The 16,134-nt window shown below is 56.6% G+C and overlaps 1 protein-coding gene and 1 long non-coding RNA gene across 2 annotated transcripts in view; one reads left to right on the top strand and one right to left on the bottom strand.

Moving 5' to 3' along the window:
• Positions 1–15,416, top strand: part of Kdm6b (lysine demethylase 6B) — a 20,731-nt gene extending 5,315 nt beyond the window's left edge. The window contains 21 exon segments of the mRNA XM_029557531.1: positions 1,367–1,484; positions 6,912–7,053; positions 7,254–7,352; positions 7,451–7,670; positions 7,764–7,856; positions 7,934–8,095; positions 8,183–8,380; positions 8,473–8,844; positions 8,941–11,144; positions 11,241–11,367; positions 11,491–11,596; positions 12,737–12,942; positions 13,046–13,110; positions 13,190–13,261; positions 13,346–13,494; positions 13,635–13,749; positions 13,831–14,018; positions 14,175–14,316; positions 14,708–14,834; positions 14,915–15,085; positions 15,164–15,416. Of these exon segments, the coding sequence (XP_029413391.1) occupies positions 6,917–7,053; positions 7,254–7,352; positions 7,451–7,670; positions 7,764–7,856; positions 7,934–8,095; positions 8,183–8,380; positions 8,473–8,844; positions 8,941–11,144; positions 11,241–11,367; positions 11,491–11,596; positions 12,737–12,942; positions 13,046–13,110; positions 13,190–13,261; positions 13,346–13,494; positions 13,635–13,749; positions 13,831–14,018; positions 14,175–14,316; positions 14,708–14,834; positions 14,915–15,085; positions 15,164–15,187 (4,977 nt within the window). The 5' untranslated portion in view covers positions 1,367–1,484; positions 6,912–6,916 and the 3' untranslated portion in view covers positions 15,188–15,416.
• On the bottom strand, positions 4,431–5,752 carry LOC108490075. Its single transcript, XR_001872109.2, has 2 exons — positions 5,216–5,752; positions 4,431–4,943 (listed from the first exon to the last, which is right to left on the bottom strand). It is a non-coding gene; the product is annotated as an uncharacterized LOC108490075 (long non-coding RNA).
• Positions 15,417–16,134: the final 718 nt, after the last annotated feature.

Genomic DNA, 16,134 nt, shown 5'->3' with positions numbered 1-16,134 from the left:
CCCACCCCAGCTGTTGGACAGATGAATTACAGCCTCCTGCTTGGGGCCAGGGCTGGTGAGGGATTAAAGCTCTGAGGTTGGCCCTTTAAAAGGCTGTTGGCCCCTCCCCCACTCTGGTGTTCAGACCCCCCCATACACCCATCTGACCCCCTACGCTCCCCTTCACTCCCCAAGTCTGCCCTCAGGCCTTCCCATTCTCTAGGGTAGACCTTCCCCAGCACCCTCCCTCCACAAATGCTGTCAACTGAGGGTAAACTCCCAAGTCCTTAATTTGTAACCTCCCTATCCCAAAGGGTGTCCAATCCCTAGCACCTTTCTCCAGTAGAAGGGCCTTGCCTGTGTGGTTTTCTCAGCCTGCAGCTGACCACTGCCCCTTACTAAGGGGCTTGCATGGGTCAGAAATAAGCCTCCCCTCGGGGCAGTGTCATCAGCAGCCATGGAAGCTTGCAGCACATTGCGTCATGGAGGCTGGGGTCCAGAGACCTAAGTCTCTGGGGCAGCGGGAAAGATGGGGAAGTTAGGCTGGGAGCCCAAATGCCTGGGTCCTAGGGTATGGAGAGTGGAAAACAGGTCCCTGAGGAGTAAGTCTGAGGTGAGGGTTGACTGAGGTATGACCCCTGTGTTGACACCCCAATGCAGGGGCCTTAGACTTGAATTAGTAGACCTAGCTCTTTGTATCTGAGGATTGGAAGGGAAGGGAGTGGGCCCCAAGCACTTTCTTAGACCACACAGAGGAAGGTGGTGATGGGGAAACAGGATATGGCCTTGGAGGTGATATGGAGGGAGGCCTTACTGCAGAGGCTACTTCCCAGCTCAGGCCCAGAGTCTTGTGGAGGAATAGGGCTCCTCCCTGTAGGGCCCGTTCATCTAGTCTGGCCACCTGTGCCGCTCGCCAGGACCTGCCTGTACCTGCCTAAGGGAACAGGAGGGGGCAGAGTCCAAAGGGTGGGGTTGACTATCTGGTGTCTTGATAAGGTTGGGGAGGAACCTCTGGGTTGGAGGAAACTGAGCTGAAGGATTAGGGTCTGTAAGTCCTGGGTCAGAGCTAGGGCTGGCTTGGGTATAGATGTAAGGGGTAACCACTTAATCTGGGGCCAGGAATCTCAGCAGGAGGGTCCAGTCAGAAATAGGATCATGGATTGTTACCCATTGTAGACTTAGGTGCCACAGCATGCCCACTACCACCTGGATCAGGCTGTCTTCTGAGGGGAAGGTTGGAAGATGGCTTTTTCTGGTTGCCATGGAAACTGATTCTCCTGTCTCATCTGACCTCTAGAACCAGGTTTCTCCTCAGCAAGAGAACAGGGAACACAGGGAAATCTTCCATCCTGGGAGACCCCACCTCTAACTGGATGTTTTCTTTTAGGTTCCCCCAGGCACCATGCCAGCCCTATAGCACTATCCACCGCACTACACTACGGTCTGCTGTACCCCACTGCTGGGGCGCTGGTTCCAATGAAACAGAACACATCAAACTCCATCTGGTAAGCCTGGCTGCTGAGTGCCCCCCTCACCCGAAGTCCAACTCTTCACTGCATGTTCGAAAATCTTTCGTATGATCTGGTTCTTGCCTACTCATCAGAATGGTCCAGTCCAACTCTGAGCCTTCTCCCCACATGTGGTGCTTGAATGGTTCAGCCCTCCTGGTTTATGGAGCTCCCCCTCTGTCTCCTATGAATGGTTTAGCCCTCTACTTCTCCAGCCTCCCTACTACCACTAGATCTTCTACCCCAAGCTCCTAGTGCTACAACTCAGTTGCTGATGGAAGAAAGCTAGGGTTTGCAGGCTGAAAGTAGATGTGTGATACTCCAGAGGGATTTCTTCTTGTGAAAGGGAAGGCTTTTTCTTTTACGGGAGCAGCTAGACTTATAAAGGGTGTTTGGAAATTGATGTGAGGCGATACTAGCGATCACTACCACACAGCTCATGGTTGCCATGGCAATCTTAGCATGTCACTTTTCCTCTCAGATCTCCTTTGACCCAGTCTCTCCATGAGGCACTAGAGCTTTTGCTCTCCATACCTGAACTCTGCCAGTTTTCTGCTTGAGACCTTCCATTCTCCGTTCCTCCCCAGTTACATAGGGATTTTTCCCTAGCCAGGAACTTCAATCTCTTCCTCGTTACTCTTTTTTTTTCCAAATGAGTTTCTTGAGTAGGACTATTTTCTCCAGTCTGCCCTGTTTGGCATGGTGGTGTTTACACATTGGGGTGCCTTTGTGGATTTGTACTGAATGGATGTTGTAACTGGGTGCGCTGTTTCATTGCCAAGAAACCTACGGCTTCTGAGATATACTGCAGAATCTCCTACCCACACCTTCTCTAGAGGATATGAGACATTTGGGATAGTAACAGAAGGGAAGGCTGGTCTAAGAGAGCATGCAAGGATAACACAAAGGGAGAACAGGTCAGAAGGACAATGATAGGAATATGGCTCTGGAAAGAAGCCCAGCTATTCTGCTCACTTGCAGAAAGACCTTGGTTGAGTTACCTAACCGTACTAAGCCTCAGTTTCCTCATTTGCAACATGGGGTAATCAAAGTACCTCCTGTACCAGGTTTTGGGGAAGATTTAAATGATACATGTAAAATGTTTAACAGTGTCTGCCAAAGTAATAAATACTAGCAATTATTGCCATCATGATTCTCTGCAGGGAGCTCTGAGGATTAAGGGAGGATATTGAGGAATGGGACAGAACTTTTTGAAGACAGACCACCAAATAATTGACTAAAGAGGAGGATCACCAGCCCAATAAGGTTTCAGGATTCAGGAGAGTTAGGCGATGGGGTCCTCTGCCTCCAATGTTTTCACTGGCTCTGTTTGAGAGCGTGAAGGCGAACACAGAAGGGCATGTGCAGAGACACACGTGATCACCACCGCGCTGCAGAGGCAGACCTAGACAAAAGACTGAGAGAGGAGCCAGGCAGACACACAGACAGGCAGCCCCGTGGAGTCATGTAGACAGGGCTAATGATAGGAACGCGCCAGACACAGGCACCGAGGGAGACAAGATGAGCAGATACGCAGGTGCACAGGGAGACAGACACCGAGACCCACACACAGCCGACCTTGTCAGACAGACTGGTGAACACAGCGCCCAGTCAGAGGCAGACACAACGCCCGCAGTGACACACAGCGGGCCAGGACCAACACTGTCACTCCTCGGTGGGGGCGGGGAGCGGCCGGCGGCGGGGGAAGGCTGGGGAAGGGAATCCCGGGTGGGCGGCCTGCCCGGGTGGCTGAGTCACCGCGGAGCCACAGCGGGCGGTGCTCCCTCCGTCTGGCCTCCCGGTCTCCCAGGTGAGAAGCGAGCCGGTAACTTCCCAGCTTCCACCAAGTAGAATGAGGACTGCCGGGGAGCCGGACGCGGCAGGCTCCGGGGCCCGCCCCTCCGTGGAGCGGGTTCGGGCGTGCCACTTAAATGTCAGGTCTGGAGAAACCCGTCTGCGGGGTCTCGTCTTTGGTCGTCCAGTGTTCGCTTGCGGACAACAGCTTCGCACCTAGCATCCCTCTTACATACCGCAGCCAGGCCGCTGCGCGGAGAGGGGAAGGGCATAAATGTCATCAAAATATTTCTATGAAATTCACAAAAATTCAATTAAATTATTTTTTAAGTAACACACATATACTGTATGGAACCCCCCCCCCCCCCCCCCCCCCGCCAAACCCTGAGAGAGTTAAGTGGGTGTGACTGATGGAGAGCTTCTCTCCGGGGACTAAAAGGGGAAGGGGGGGTAGGTTAAATTCCCTGAGTCCAGAGCCCGGATGCTGAGGGCGGAGCTGGGCTTTGCCCGGAGTGCCCGGATGGAGAGGGCGTGGTCTCGTCAGGATCAGAATTAACCGTTTCCGAGCTCTAGGCCCTCGGGGCTGTAGGTAGGGCTGAGAAGGCTGGATGGTCGGTCCCAGAAGTGTGTCGCCCTCCCGGCCTGGCTCTGGCCGTGTGTGTCTCCCTTCTGTTTGTCTCCGAGGAGTCTGTGGGTGTCTGTCTTTGTGTTAGTCGGTGGTTGTCCCCTCCCCTTGGTTAGTATGAACACAGGGAGTCGGGGAGGACTATTCCTGTCCCAAAGCGAGAGTGGAGGTGAGAGTGGACCGCGAGCCAGCGGGCGGCGGCCGTGGAACAGGTGTGAGTGCGGCGGCGGGGCTGCCCGCGGGGAGGGGCGCCCTTTGGGGAGACGCGAGGGGAAATTCCAAGGGACGGGCAGTGAGCCGTGTGTGGGCTGAAGAGTTGTGTCTGCCTCTGACTGTGTGTCTGTGTGCGCTGAGGGAGGCGGGGGCTGAGTCAGTGGGAACAGGGGCTGGTTTCTGAGTGACTCACTCCCCCACCCCAGCCTGATTCAGACCCTGAGAAGGGCTTTGTTCGTGGGGCGGGTGGGAAGTCAGGCGTCTGCGTCCCTGGTGGGGACACAGACCCGCGGTGATTGCCGAGAGCATGCTTAGAGTACAGGAAGTTTAGTTATGGAGCACTCCGTATTCCGGGGTGTAGCCGTGGGAGGGTGTAGATAAAGGTTGAAGATCAGAGGGCTGGAGAGACGGAATTCACCAGTTTAGGGAAAGCTGAGTCAGTTCCCCGTGGGAAAGGGGAAGTGGCAGAGGGGAAGTGTCATCATCGCAGAAAGGGAAGCTGCATTTCCTGGTAACTGGCAGCGCTGGGGCACCACTTCCTTAGTAGGGATCTGCTCCTTTCGTCTCTGGTCCCCTAAGGTGCCTTGGCCCACGTCTGGTCACTCGGTCCTCGCAGGGCTTGGCTGGAGCAGCCCATCTGGGCTCTTACTGTCCACAGTTTAGCGTCGACTTGGTAACTGGTAGACCGCGGCCTCCGGGTGTTTGGACCAGAGCTCCACGCGAACGGCAGGGCGAGGCGCCAGTTCCTACCTGGGCTCGCGCCGAGCCGCGCGCCGGGAATCGGTGGGACCCAAGCACTTCCATGCAAACAAACGACCTTGCCTCTGCGGGAGGAAAGACGGTTTTCACCAGAAACCCTCTGCCTTTGTGGGCTGGGTGGAAATTTCCCCACGGGGCAGACTTCTCGGCGAAGGCGAACTTTCCAGCCGCCCCCAACCCCTTGCAGTGCGCTCTCCCCCGGCTTCCTGCCCGGCGCCTGCTCCAGCTGGAGCGCTAGCCCCGCCCCCGCCGCTTTGTACTCGACTCTAGCCTCTCGCCGCTCTTTGTACTCTAGACTCTCAATGGACCGATCCTGGGAGCGGAGCCGGCTCCCTACCTGCCAGGACTTGGGGTAGGCGCCGGGACGCAGCGTCTGGGCTCTTGAGAGGCGAGAAGGAAGAGTTGGGACAAAGGGAAGGTGCCTAGGAGAAGGGAGTGCTGTGTCGGTGGTGGGTCGCGTCCACACAGACGGGAAGGGGGGGGGTTGCGTGAAGGAGGAAGTGAAACGGATTCTGGGTTCTTTAAGGGAGTAGGCGGCGTGAGTGGGACAAGGGTGATGTCACTGCCTGTTGGGCCCCGCCTTCCTCCCTCCCGAAGGACCCCCCCCCCACACACACCGCTTCCGCTGCGCAAGTAGCCACGTCACGGGCAACCCCCGAAATCCCCCCTCCTTTGGGGGGCGGGGGCCACGTGGGCCGTGGGGAACCGCGTGGCCCCGGCACGGAAAGGGCTTAGAGGATACAGGAGCCACGCGAGAGGGGCCTCTCGGGACCACGGTGCGCAGCTTCCCAGAAGGGGGGCTAGGAGAACTGGCTTAGGGGGTCGATTGAAGTTGAAGACCTAGAGAACCAGGGAAAGTGGAGGAACTGGAGGAACTAGGTATGACACTGGGGACTTGCCCACGATTTGGGACCCGGTCAGGCGTTGGAGGTGGAGCACTTAGATGGACGCTGACCCCTTTGGGTGCTGGATTTGCTGTGATTGCTGGGACCTAAGCAGTTCTAAGGGGCGCTCAGGGTAGAGAGGTCAGTCGCTAGGCGAGGTGAAGCGAGGAGGGGGAATGATGTCTTTGTTTGTGTTTTGCATCCTGTGTCTGCAGTCCTGGGGGTAGCTGGTCAGAGGGCGACTTAAGCAGTCTGGTTGGGGACTACTGCCAGTTCGGTGGGATGTATGAGGCTTGTCCTCAGGCCGGCCAGTGCTCGATTCGCCACCTTCACTAGTGTGGGTCTTGCCTAGCAGACCTTACTTTCAATTACTGGCCTGCCAATTCAAGTATCTGATCTGAGATGTGGATCCTAGGTGGGAGCCTCGGGGTCATATCGGGGTCACCCTAGGGCGAGCTTGTCTGACCGGCCTTGCCGCCCCTCCTCCGGAGGCCGCTGAGTGTTGGGCTAAGTTCACTCCTATTGGCTCCTGCCAGGCTGTTACTGAGGCGGAGACACGGGTGATGATTGGCTTTCTGGGGCGAGAGGAAGTCTTGTGATTGGCCAGATATCTGGGGCTCCTGAAGCTGTGAGAGGACGCTCCCACAGAGGCTGGGTAAGCAGGAGGTCACCCAGTGGCCCTGGATTGCAGGCGAGTCCTACAGCGAAGCCATTGGGTTGCACCCACCGTTGGCTCTCCTAGCTTCTTGTCCTGCCTCCCTAGCATTCTACTCGCAGGGCTGCCAGAGGCTCCTTGGGCCTGTGGGCTTACCCTCTCTCTTCCTGAACAAATGATAGGCCTGTGGATGCCATAGGCAGTTCAGACCAGCACCTGGGCCCTGACTGCTGGCAAGCACATTCAACTCTTTCCTTCTCTCTGTAGAATTGACTGCCAAAAGCCAGGGACTGCCATCTGGGGACAGTGGGCACTCTTGTTAAGAGCAATTGGAGCTGGACCATCGTGCCAGAGAGCTGGGGCAGGGGGCTGTGCCCGATCTCCAGGGCTCCTGGGTCCACTGCTGACCTGGTAAGGGAAAGACTGAGGCTGCATGTAGAGTGGTACTTCTGGTTTTGCCTCCATTAGAGCATGACCTCTTATCCCTGACTTAGGCTGGATGCATCGGGCAGTGGACCCTCCAGGGGCCCGCACTGCACGGGAAGCCTTTGCCCTTGGGGGCCTGAGCTGCGCTGGGGCTTGGAGCTCCTGCCCACCCCATCCTCCTCCCCGAAGCTCATGGCTGCCTGGAGGCAGGTGAGAACTTGGGCCATGACTCCCATCTCCAAGGCATTGCTCTTTCCATTTTACTACCCACCCATCTCTGTCATTCTCCAAGAATTTCTGCTATCTTGTGGTCCCCAATACCAGCCTCACCACTTATTCCCTTAGATTCCTCCTTCCTAGGGGGTAAGAACATTTCTTCTAGCAGTACAGAAAGACCCATCTCTTTCCAGATGCTCGGCCAGCATTGGGCAGCCCCCACTCCCTGCTCCCTTACCCCCTTCACATGGCAGTAGCTCTGCGCACCCCAGCAAACCATATTATGCTCCTGGGTAAGTGGAGAGTCAAAGGTTCTAGGATGGGAGGTAAAGGTGGGGACTTGAACATATTCCCCCAAGCCTGATCACTCCCAACCTCTTCTACTCTTTAGGACACCCACTCCAAGACCCCTCCATGGGAAGCTGGAATCCCTGCATGGTTGTGTGCAGGCATTGCTCCGGGAGCCAGCCCAGCCAGGGCTGTGGGAACAGCTTGGACAGTTGTATGAGTCAGAGCATGACAGTGAAGAGGCCATATGCTGCTACCACAGCGCCCTTCGATATGGTGGGAGCTTCGCTGAGCTGGGGCCCCGAATTGGCCGACTGCAGCAGGTAGGATGAGGCAAGACATAGGTGGCTAAGATTGTGCCCTCTGGTTCAGTGTCCCAACCCACGTCTTAATCTGTCCTTTGACACCTCCCCCAGGCCCAGATCTGGAACTTTCATGCTGGTTCTTGTCAGCACCGAGCAAAAATCCTGCCCCCCCTGGAGCAAGTGTGGAACTTACTGCACCACGAGGTAAGGCTGTGGCTGAGTGAGATAGGGAAGAGAGCTAAGGCAGGCCAGCACACATGCATTCTCTTTTTTTTCCTCAGCACAAACGGAACTATGGGACCAAGCGAGGCGGTCCTCCAGTGAAGCGATCTGCTGAGCCCCCAGTGGTGCAGCCTATGCCTCCTGCTGCACTCTCAGGCCCCTCAGGAGAGGAGGGCCTCAGCCCTGGAGGCAAGCGAAGGAGAGGCTGCAGCTCTGAACAGGTATGCTTGTTAGCCCACCATCAGGTAAAGAGGGTGCATGTCTGGGGCAAGGGGTGGGAGTGGGATTCTCACACTCTTCTCTTCTAGGCTGGCCTTCCCCCAGGCCTGCCACTCCCTCCACCACCATTACCGCCGCCACCTCCACCCCCCCCACCGCCCCCACCACCGCTGCCTGGCCTGGCTACCAGCCCCCCATTTCAACTGACCAAGCCAGGGCTGTGGAGTACCCTGCATGGAGATGCTTGGGGCCCCGAGCGCAAGGGTTCAGCACCCCCAGAGCGCCAGGTGAGCCCCTCCCTATTGCCCATTGCCTTTTTATCTCCTGCAAGCTCACTATTTCATTCCTCATACTATGTGACTTCATTTATCTCCCATAGGAACAGCGGCACTCGCTGCCTCACCAGTATCCATACCCAGCTCCTGCCTACACCGCTCATCATCCCCCCAGCCATCGGCTGGTCCCAGCCACACCCCCAGGCCCCGGCCCCCGCCCCCCAGGAGCAGAGAGCCATGGCTGCCTGCCTGCCACCCGTCCCCCCGGAAGTGACCTTAGAGAGAGCAGAGTTCAGAGGTCGCGGATGGACTCCAGCGTTTCACCAGCAGCAACTACCGCCTGCGTGCCTTACGCCCCTTCCCGGCCCCCTGGCCTCCCCGGCACCAGCAGCAGCAGCAGCAGCAGCAACAGCAGCAGCAGCAACAACAACAACAACAACACTGGTCTCCGGGGCATTGAGCCGAGCCCAGGCATTGTATGTAATGACCTTGTGCAGATGGGTGGGGGTGTCAGAAAAGCCTATCTGAGGAGGCCAGAGCAACACTCTGACCTGCCCATCTTACCCTTGCAGCCCGGCGCTGACCATTACCAAACTCCTGCGCTGGAGGTCTCCCCTCACCAGGGCCGCCTGGGGTCCTCGGCACATAGTAGTCGGAAACCATTTTTAACAGCTCCTGCTGCCACTTCCCACTTATCCCTGCCACCTGGGACCCCATCATCCCCTCCACCCCCCTGTCCACGCCTCTTGCGTCCTCCACCACCCCCTGCTTGGATGAAGGGCTCAGCCTGCCGGTCAACCCGAGAGGATGGAGAGATCTTAGAGGAGCTCTTCTTTGGGGCTGAGGGTCCTCCCCGCCCTCCCCCACCACCCCTCCCCCACCGTGATGGCTTCTTGGGATGAAGCTTGCTCTTTGTTTCTGCAGCCTCCCTTGGAGGTCCCACTCCCCCAACCACCAGCAGTAGCAGCAGCAGCAGCAATGGCAGCCACAGCAGCAGCCCTACTGGGCCTGTGCCCTTTCCTCCACCCCCCTATCTGGCCAGAAGTATGGACCCCCTTCCCCGGCAGCCCAGCCCAACACTGAGCCCCCAGGACCCACCCCTTCCACCCCTGACTCTTGCCCTGCCTCCAGCCCCTTCCTCCTCCTGCCATCAAAATACCTCAGGAAGCTTCAGGCGCTCGGAGAGCCCCAGGCCGAGGGTCTCCTTCCCAAAGACCCCCGAGGTGGGGCCAGGGCCATCCCCAGGCCCCTTGAGTAAAGCCCCCCAGCCTGTGCCACCTGGGGTTGGAGAGCTGCCCACCAGAGGCCCACGGCTCTTTGATTTTCCACCAACCCCACTGGAGGACCAGTTTGAAGAGCCAGCAGAATTCAAGATCCTACCTGATGGGCTGGCTAACATCATGAAGATGCTGGATGAATCCATTCGAAAGGAGGAGGAGCAGCAGGAACAGGAGGCAGGCGTGGTTCCCCCACCCCCACTCAAAGAGCCCTTTGCATCTCTACAGCCTCCATTTCCCAGTGAGCTGGCCCCAACCACCACTGCTGCTGCCACCACTGTCGCCACCACCACCACAACTACCACCACCACAACCACCACCCAAGAAGAGGAGAAGAAGCCACCACCAGCCCTACCACCACCACCGCCTCTAGCCAAGTTTCCTCCACCCCCACAGCCACAACCCCCACAGCCCCCACCACCTCCACCTGCCAGCCCGGCCAGCCTGCTCAAATCCTTGGCCTCTGTGTTGGAAGGACAAAAGTACTGTTACCGAGGGACTGGAGCAGTGGTTTCAGCCAGGCCTGGGTCCTTGTCCGCCACTCAGTATTCCCCTGGTTCTGTATCAGGTGCTAACGCCCCACTGCCCACTTCAGTGGCCCCTAGCGCCCAGGGCTCCCCCAAGCCCTCTGCTTCCTCGTCATCTCAGTTCTCTACCTCAGGTGGGCCCTGGGCCCGGGAGCGCAGGGCAGGCGAAGAGCCAACACCAGGCCCTGCCACCCCTGCCCAGCTGCCCCCACCCCTGCCACTGCCCCCTGCTCGCTCTGAGTCTGAGGTGCTAGAAGAGATCAGTCGGGCTTGTGAGACCCTTGTGGAGCGGGTGGGCCGGAGTGTCATCAACCCAGTAGACCCAGTGGACACAGCAGACCCAGTGGACGGTGGGACTGAGAGACTGCTGCCTCCTGCACAGGCCAAGGAGGAGAGTGGTGGGGTGACAGTGGTGGCAGCAGGGCCAGGGAGTGGCAAGCGGCGGCAAAAAGAGCACCAGAAGGAGCACCAGAAGGAGCACCGGAGGCATAGGCGGGGCTGTAAGGACAGTGTGGGTCGCCGGCCCCGTGAGGGGAGGGCAAAGACCAAGGCCAAGGCTCCCAAAGAAAAGAGCCGAAGGGTGCTAGGGAACCTGGACTTGCAGAGTGAGGAGATCCAGGGTCGGGAGAAGGTTCGGCCTGATCTAGGTGGGGCTTCCAAAGTCAAGACATCCACAGCTCCAGCGCCTCCACCTGCTCCTGCACCCTCTGCTCAGCCAACACCCCCATCAGCCCCTGTTCCTGGGAAAAAGCCTCGAGAAGAAGCTCCAGGGCCCCCAGGTGTGAGCCGTGCTGATATGTTGAAGCTGCGGTCACTTAGTGAGGGACCTCCCAAGGAGCTGAAGATCCGGCTCATCAAGGTAGAGAGTGGTGACAAGGAGACCTTTATCGCCTCTGAGGTGGAAGAGCGGCGACTACGTATGGCAGACCTTACCATCAGCCACTGTGCTGCTGATGTAGTGCGTGCCAGCAAGTGAGTTAGGGCAGTAATACCCAAGGCTGCCCACTTGGTCTGGGGATAGGCCCTTCATTATCCCATGTTTCTGTCCTCATTCCTGTCTTCTCACAGGAATGCCAAGGTCAAAGGGAAGTTTCGAGAGTCCTACCTTTCCCCTGCCCAGTCTGTAAAACCGAAGATCAACACTGAGGAGAAGCTGCCCCGGGAAAAACTGAACCCCCCTACACCTAGTATCTATGTATGTATGACATCTGTCCTCAGAACCACCCCTCCTCAGAACACACCTCTAGGGTGTCATTGGGGTTGGATGGGGTACTTAGAACCTAGGACAAGTCTGATCCCAGCATCTCTCTCCTTTCAGCTGGAGAGCAAACGGGATGCCTTCTCACCAGTGCTGCTGCAGTTTTGTACAGACCCTCGAAACCCCATCACCGTAATACGGGGCCTGGCTGGTTCCCTGAGGCTGAGTGAGTTGGGGCCACTGAGTATGGGGAAGGCTATACAGATTTTGGTGTGTGGGACTTTTTGAGAGTCCCTCCAGCCCAATGCTTGTAGACTGAGCACAGTAGCTGTGTATAAGGAGCCCCCCACTCAGTCATGCACATGCGCAGGCCATGTTTGAGGGGTGCTCTGAGGGGTGGTCAGCCAGCCTTGGGATTTTCTCCCATCTCTTTCTGATCCTAACAGTGGGTACATGAGAAGATGGATCTCAGGGCTAGTTAGAGCCACCTCTTTTTCTTAGTGATAATGAAAACAATAGGGGCTGGAGAGATGACTCAGTGGTTAAGAGCAACAGCTGCTCTTGCAGAGGACCCAGGTTTGGTTCCCAGCACCCACATGGCAGCTAACAGCCATCTGTAACTCTAGTACCATGGGATCCAATACCCTCCTGACCACGGGCACTGCATGATATGGGTACATTTACATACATGCAGGCAATACACTCATACACATAAAATAAAAATAATAAAGAAAAGAAAAAACTGGGCATGGTGCTGTACACCTTTAATTCTAGCACTCAGGAGGCAGAGGCAGGAGGATGGCTCTCTTGAGATGGAGACCAGCCTGGTCTACATAGTGAATCCCAGTCCAGCTGGGGTTGCAGGGAGACCCTGCCTCAAAAAAATTAAAAAAAAAAAGAATGAAAAAATAGATTATAAATGTCTGAGCTGTGGTTTGGACTTTTTTTTTCAACCTTTTATTGTGTACAATTTTAAACATTATTTAAAAAAAGAGGAAACATATAGAAATATAAAGGTTAGTCTTGTTTCCTTTGTTCCCCTATGTCTTCTTCTTGTCCCAGTGAATTATTTGATGCACATTCAGGCTTATTGACTGGATTCGTGAATTGATTGCCTACTATGTGGCCATATTGTACATCTGAGGATTCTAGATGAGGGACTAAGGAAGGCCTGGAGTGGCCGTGGGACAAAGGGGCTGGGAGGACCAATATAGCTAGCCTCGCAGCCTCCTGGGGCTGGGATTCTTGTCCATTCCCTGGTGCTGAGTTCTGCCAGGTCAATGTCTACCTAGTTAGAGGTGTTGCCAGTTGGAGGTGAGTTGGGCCCTGTGTCCTGACTGACAGCCTGTGCGGTTTTCTTTTGCAGACTTGGGCCTCTTCTCCACCAAGACACTGGTGGAGGCCAGTGGTGAGCACACTGTGGAAGTACGTACCCAAGTGCAGCAGCCCTCAGATGAGAACTGGGACCTGACAGGTACACGACAGATCTGGCCCTGTGAGAGTTCCCGTTCACATACCACCATCGCTAAGTATGCGCAGTACCAGGCTTCGTCCTTCCAGGAGTCACTGCAGGTGAGGACCAGGTGCAAGTGGAAAGAAGGGTGCTGGGAATCTGGCTTTGTTGGGCTTCAGGAAGGTCACTGACCCAGGCTTACCTACCCATCTGACCAAGCAGGAGGAGAAGGAGAGTGAGGATGAGGAGTCAGAGGAGCCGGATAGCACTACAGGAAGCCCTCCTAGGTAGAGTTTGGTCCCTTCCTGTACTGCTCTTTTGTTCTCTTTGTTCTCCACCAACCTCTCTGTGTTCTTGCCCCAGCAGCAGCACACCAGACCCGAAGAACCATCACATCATCAAGTTTGGAACCAACATCGACCTGTCTGATGCCAAGCGGTCAGTGAGGCAAAGTTGGGGCAAAAGCCCTGCTGGCTACCTGCTCTGGGATACCCTCTCACTTTAGTGGTCTTGTATCTGTAGGTGGAAGCCCCAGCTACAGGAACTGCTGAAGCTGCCTGCCTTTATGCGGGTAACATCCACAGGCAACATGCTTAGTCATGTGGGCCACACTATCCTGGGCATGAACACTGTGCAGCTGTACATGAAGGTCCCTGGCAGCAGAACACCAGGTGTGCTTCTCATTCTGTGCTGGGTGTGGGAAGTGTGTTGGAGCTGGCTGCTTCAGGCATCAGCCAATGAGGGTCAAGAGGGGTTGGCGCAGAGCACAGGCAATCCCGGACCATCCCTGACGCTCTGTCTCCCTCTGCAGGCCACCAAGAGAATAATAATTTCTGCTCTGTCAATATCAACATTGGCCCTGGTGATTGTGAGTGGTTTGCAGTACACGAGCACTACTGGGAAACCATCAGCGCCTTCTGTGATCGGTGGGCATCACCCCCTTGCTAGTCACCCACCACATGGGTCCCCAGGCCTCCTACCTGACCTTGTGGCTGCCCACTCCACAGGCATGGTGTGGACTACTTGACCGGTTCCTGGTGGCCAATCCTGGATGACCTCTATGCTTCCAATATTCCTGTGTACCGGTTTGTGCAGCGCCCTGGAGACCTTGTGTGGATTAATGCAGGAACTGTGCATTGGGTGCAGGCTACTGGCTGGTGCAACAACATTGCCTGGAACGTGGGGCCCCTCACCGGTGAGAGGGTGGGGTCGGGTCATCATGGAAAAGGGGTAGGGAGTGAGTCCAGTGGTAGAGGTGGGCCTGGGGAGCCCACCCCCCTGAGGGAAGGGGCTAGCTCAAGTGGCAGGGGCCTTGTTTGAGAATCCTGTAGTGACTCCCTCTGGCCTGCAGCCTATCAGTACCAGCTGGCCCTGGAACGATATGAGTGGAATGAGGTGAAGAACGTCAAATCCATTGTGCCCATGATTCATGTGTCCTGGAACGTGGCTCGCACTGTCAAGATCAGCGACCCTGACTTATTCAAGATGATCAAGTGAGGCCCCTGTTTGGGTGGCAGCCCACCCTCACCTGATCTGTTTCTGCCCTTGTTCTTCCTGACTGCCCCATTCTTCACCTGTATTGTCACCCATATCTGCAGTATGCTCATAGCACATGCTGGGGAGGCTGACAACCCTATTCTCAGAACCTTTATTTCCTGTGGTCCAAACAGACAACAAAAACCAACAAAACCCTGAAATGTCAAATGTGACAGATACTCAGGACAAGACATATAACCCAGGAATGAAAAGGGAGGGCTGCCTAGGGAGGACTATGGGGCCAGGACTTCAGGGGGCTTGGTCTCTTTCCCATCTGCCCCTTCCAGCTCTGCCTCATCTGCCCCTTCTGGCAGCCCTTGTCTCAGCACCACTTCTGGCTCCTCCCAGGTTCTGCCTCCTGCAGTCCATGAAGCACTGCCAGGTGCAGCGGGAGAGCCTGGTTCGGGCTGGGAAGAAAATCGCTTACCAGGGTCGGGTAAAGGACGAGCCTGCCTACTACTGTAATGAGTGCGACGTAAGTGTGCCTGCTCCCCGTGCCCGGGAGATGCCCGCGGTAGCCCGCCCTCCTGGTGACTGCCCCTTGCCCCTGGCCAGGTGGAGGTGTTCAACATCCTGTTCGTTACAAGTGAGAACGGCAGCCGAAACACATACCTGGTGCACTGCGAGGGCTGCGCACGGCGTCGGAGCGCCGGCCTCCAGGGCGTGGTGGTGCTAGAGCAGTACCGTACAGAGGAGCTGGCGCAGGCCTACGACGCCTTCACGCTGGTGAGCTAGGGGCTCCGGAGGGGCGGGGGCGGCCCGGCACGCACACCCACCGCTGAGTTGCCCGCTTTCTCTCGGCAGGCCCCCACTAGCACGTCGCGATGAGGCCGGACGCCCCGCTCGCCCGTCCCCCCTGCAGGGCGCCGCGGGGCCACCAGCACACGCCTGGGCTGGACCTAGGTCCCGCCTTTGGCCGGGAAGGGGTAGGGCCTTGCCCCTCCGCCCTATTGGCAGCTCCCCTCACTTAATTTATTAAGAAAAATTTTTTAACAAATATGAGGAAAAAAGGAAAAAAAAAACGGGAGACGGGGGAGGGGGCTGGCAGCCCCTCGCCCACCAGCGCCTCCCTTCACCGACTTTGGCCTTTCTAGCAGCAGACACAAGGACCAGGCTCCGGCGGCGGCGGGGGTCACATACGGGTTCCCTCACGCCTGCCCGCCGCGCCCGCCGCCCGCCCGCCCGCTGGCGCAGATGCTCGCGGCTCGTTGTGTACATAGACGTTCGGCAGCCGAGGTTTTTAATGAGATTCTTTCTATGGGCTTTACCCCTCCCCCAGAACCTCCTTTTTTACTTCCAATGCTAGCTGTGATCCCTGTATATGTCTCTGTTTATTCACTTGGTTATGATTTGTATTTTTTGTTGTTTTTTGTTTTTAATTTATAACAGTCCCACTCACCTCTATTTATTCATTTTTGGGAAAACCCGACCTCCCGAACCCCCAAGCTACCCCTCCCACCTCTCGGGGGCGCCCGCTCCTGGGCTCTCCCTGCGCTCCAGTGTATGTCCGGCCCGTCCGTCTCCACCCGCCCGCGGCTCCAGCCCGGCTCTCATGGTGCTCAAACCCGCTCCCCTCCCCGACGTCCTGCACTTTCTCGGACCAGTACCCCCACTCCCTACCCGACCCCAACCCCATCTGAGGGTGAGCGACTCCTGTACTGTAGGGGAAGAAGTGGGAACTGAAATGGTATTTTGTAAAAAATAAAAATAAAATAAAAAATTTAAAAGTTTTAAAGAAAGAACTATGAGGAAAAGGAACCCTATCCTCCCCAGCC

The sequence above is a fragment of the Nannospalax galili genome, unplaced genomic scaffold, assembly GCF_000622305.1.
Source record: "Nannospalax galili isolate Female #2095 unplaced genomic scaffold, S.galili_v1.0 scaffold146, whole genome shotgun sequence".
NCBI classification, from domain to species: domain Eukaryota; kingdom Metazoa; phylum Chordata; class Mammalia; order Rodentia; family Spalacidae; genus Nannospalax; species Nannospalax galili.
The sequence above is the reverse complement of the archived record's forward strand: the minus strand, read 5'-3'. Positions and strand labels throughout refer to the sequence as shown.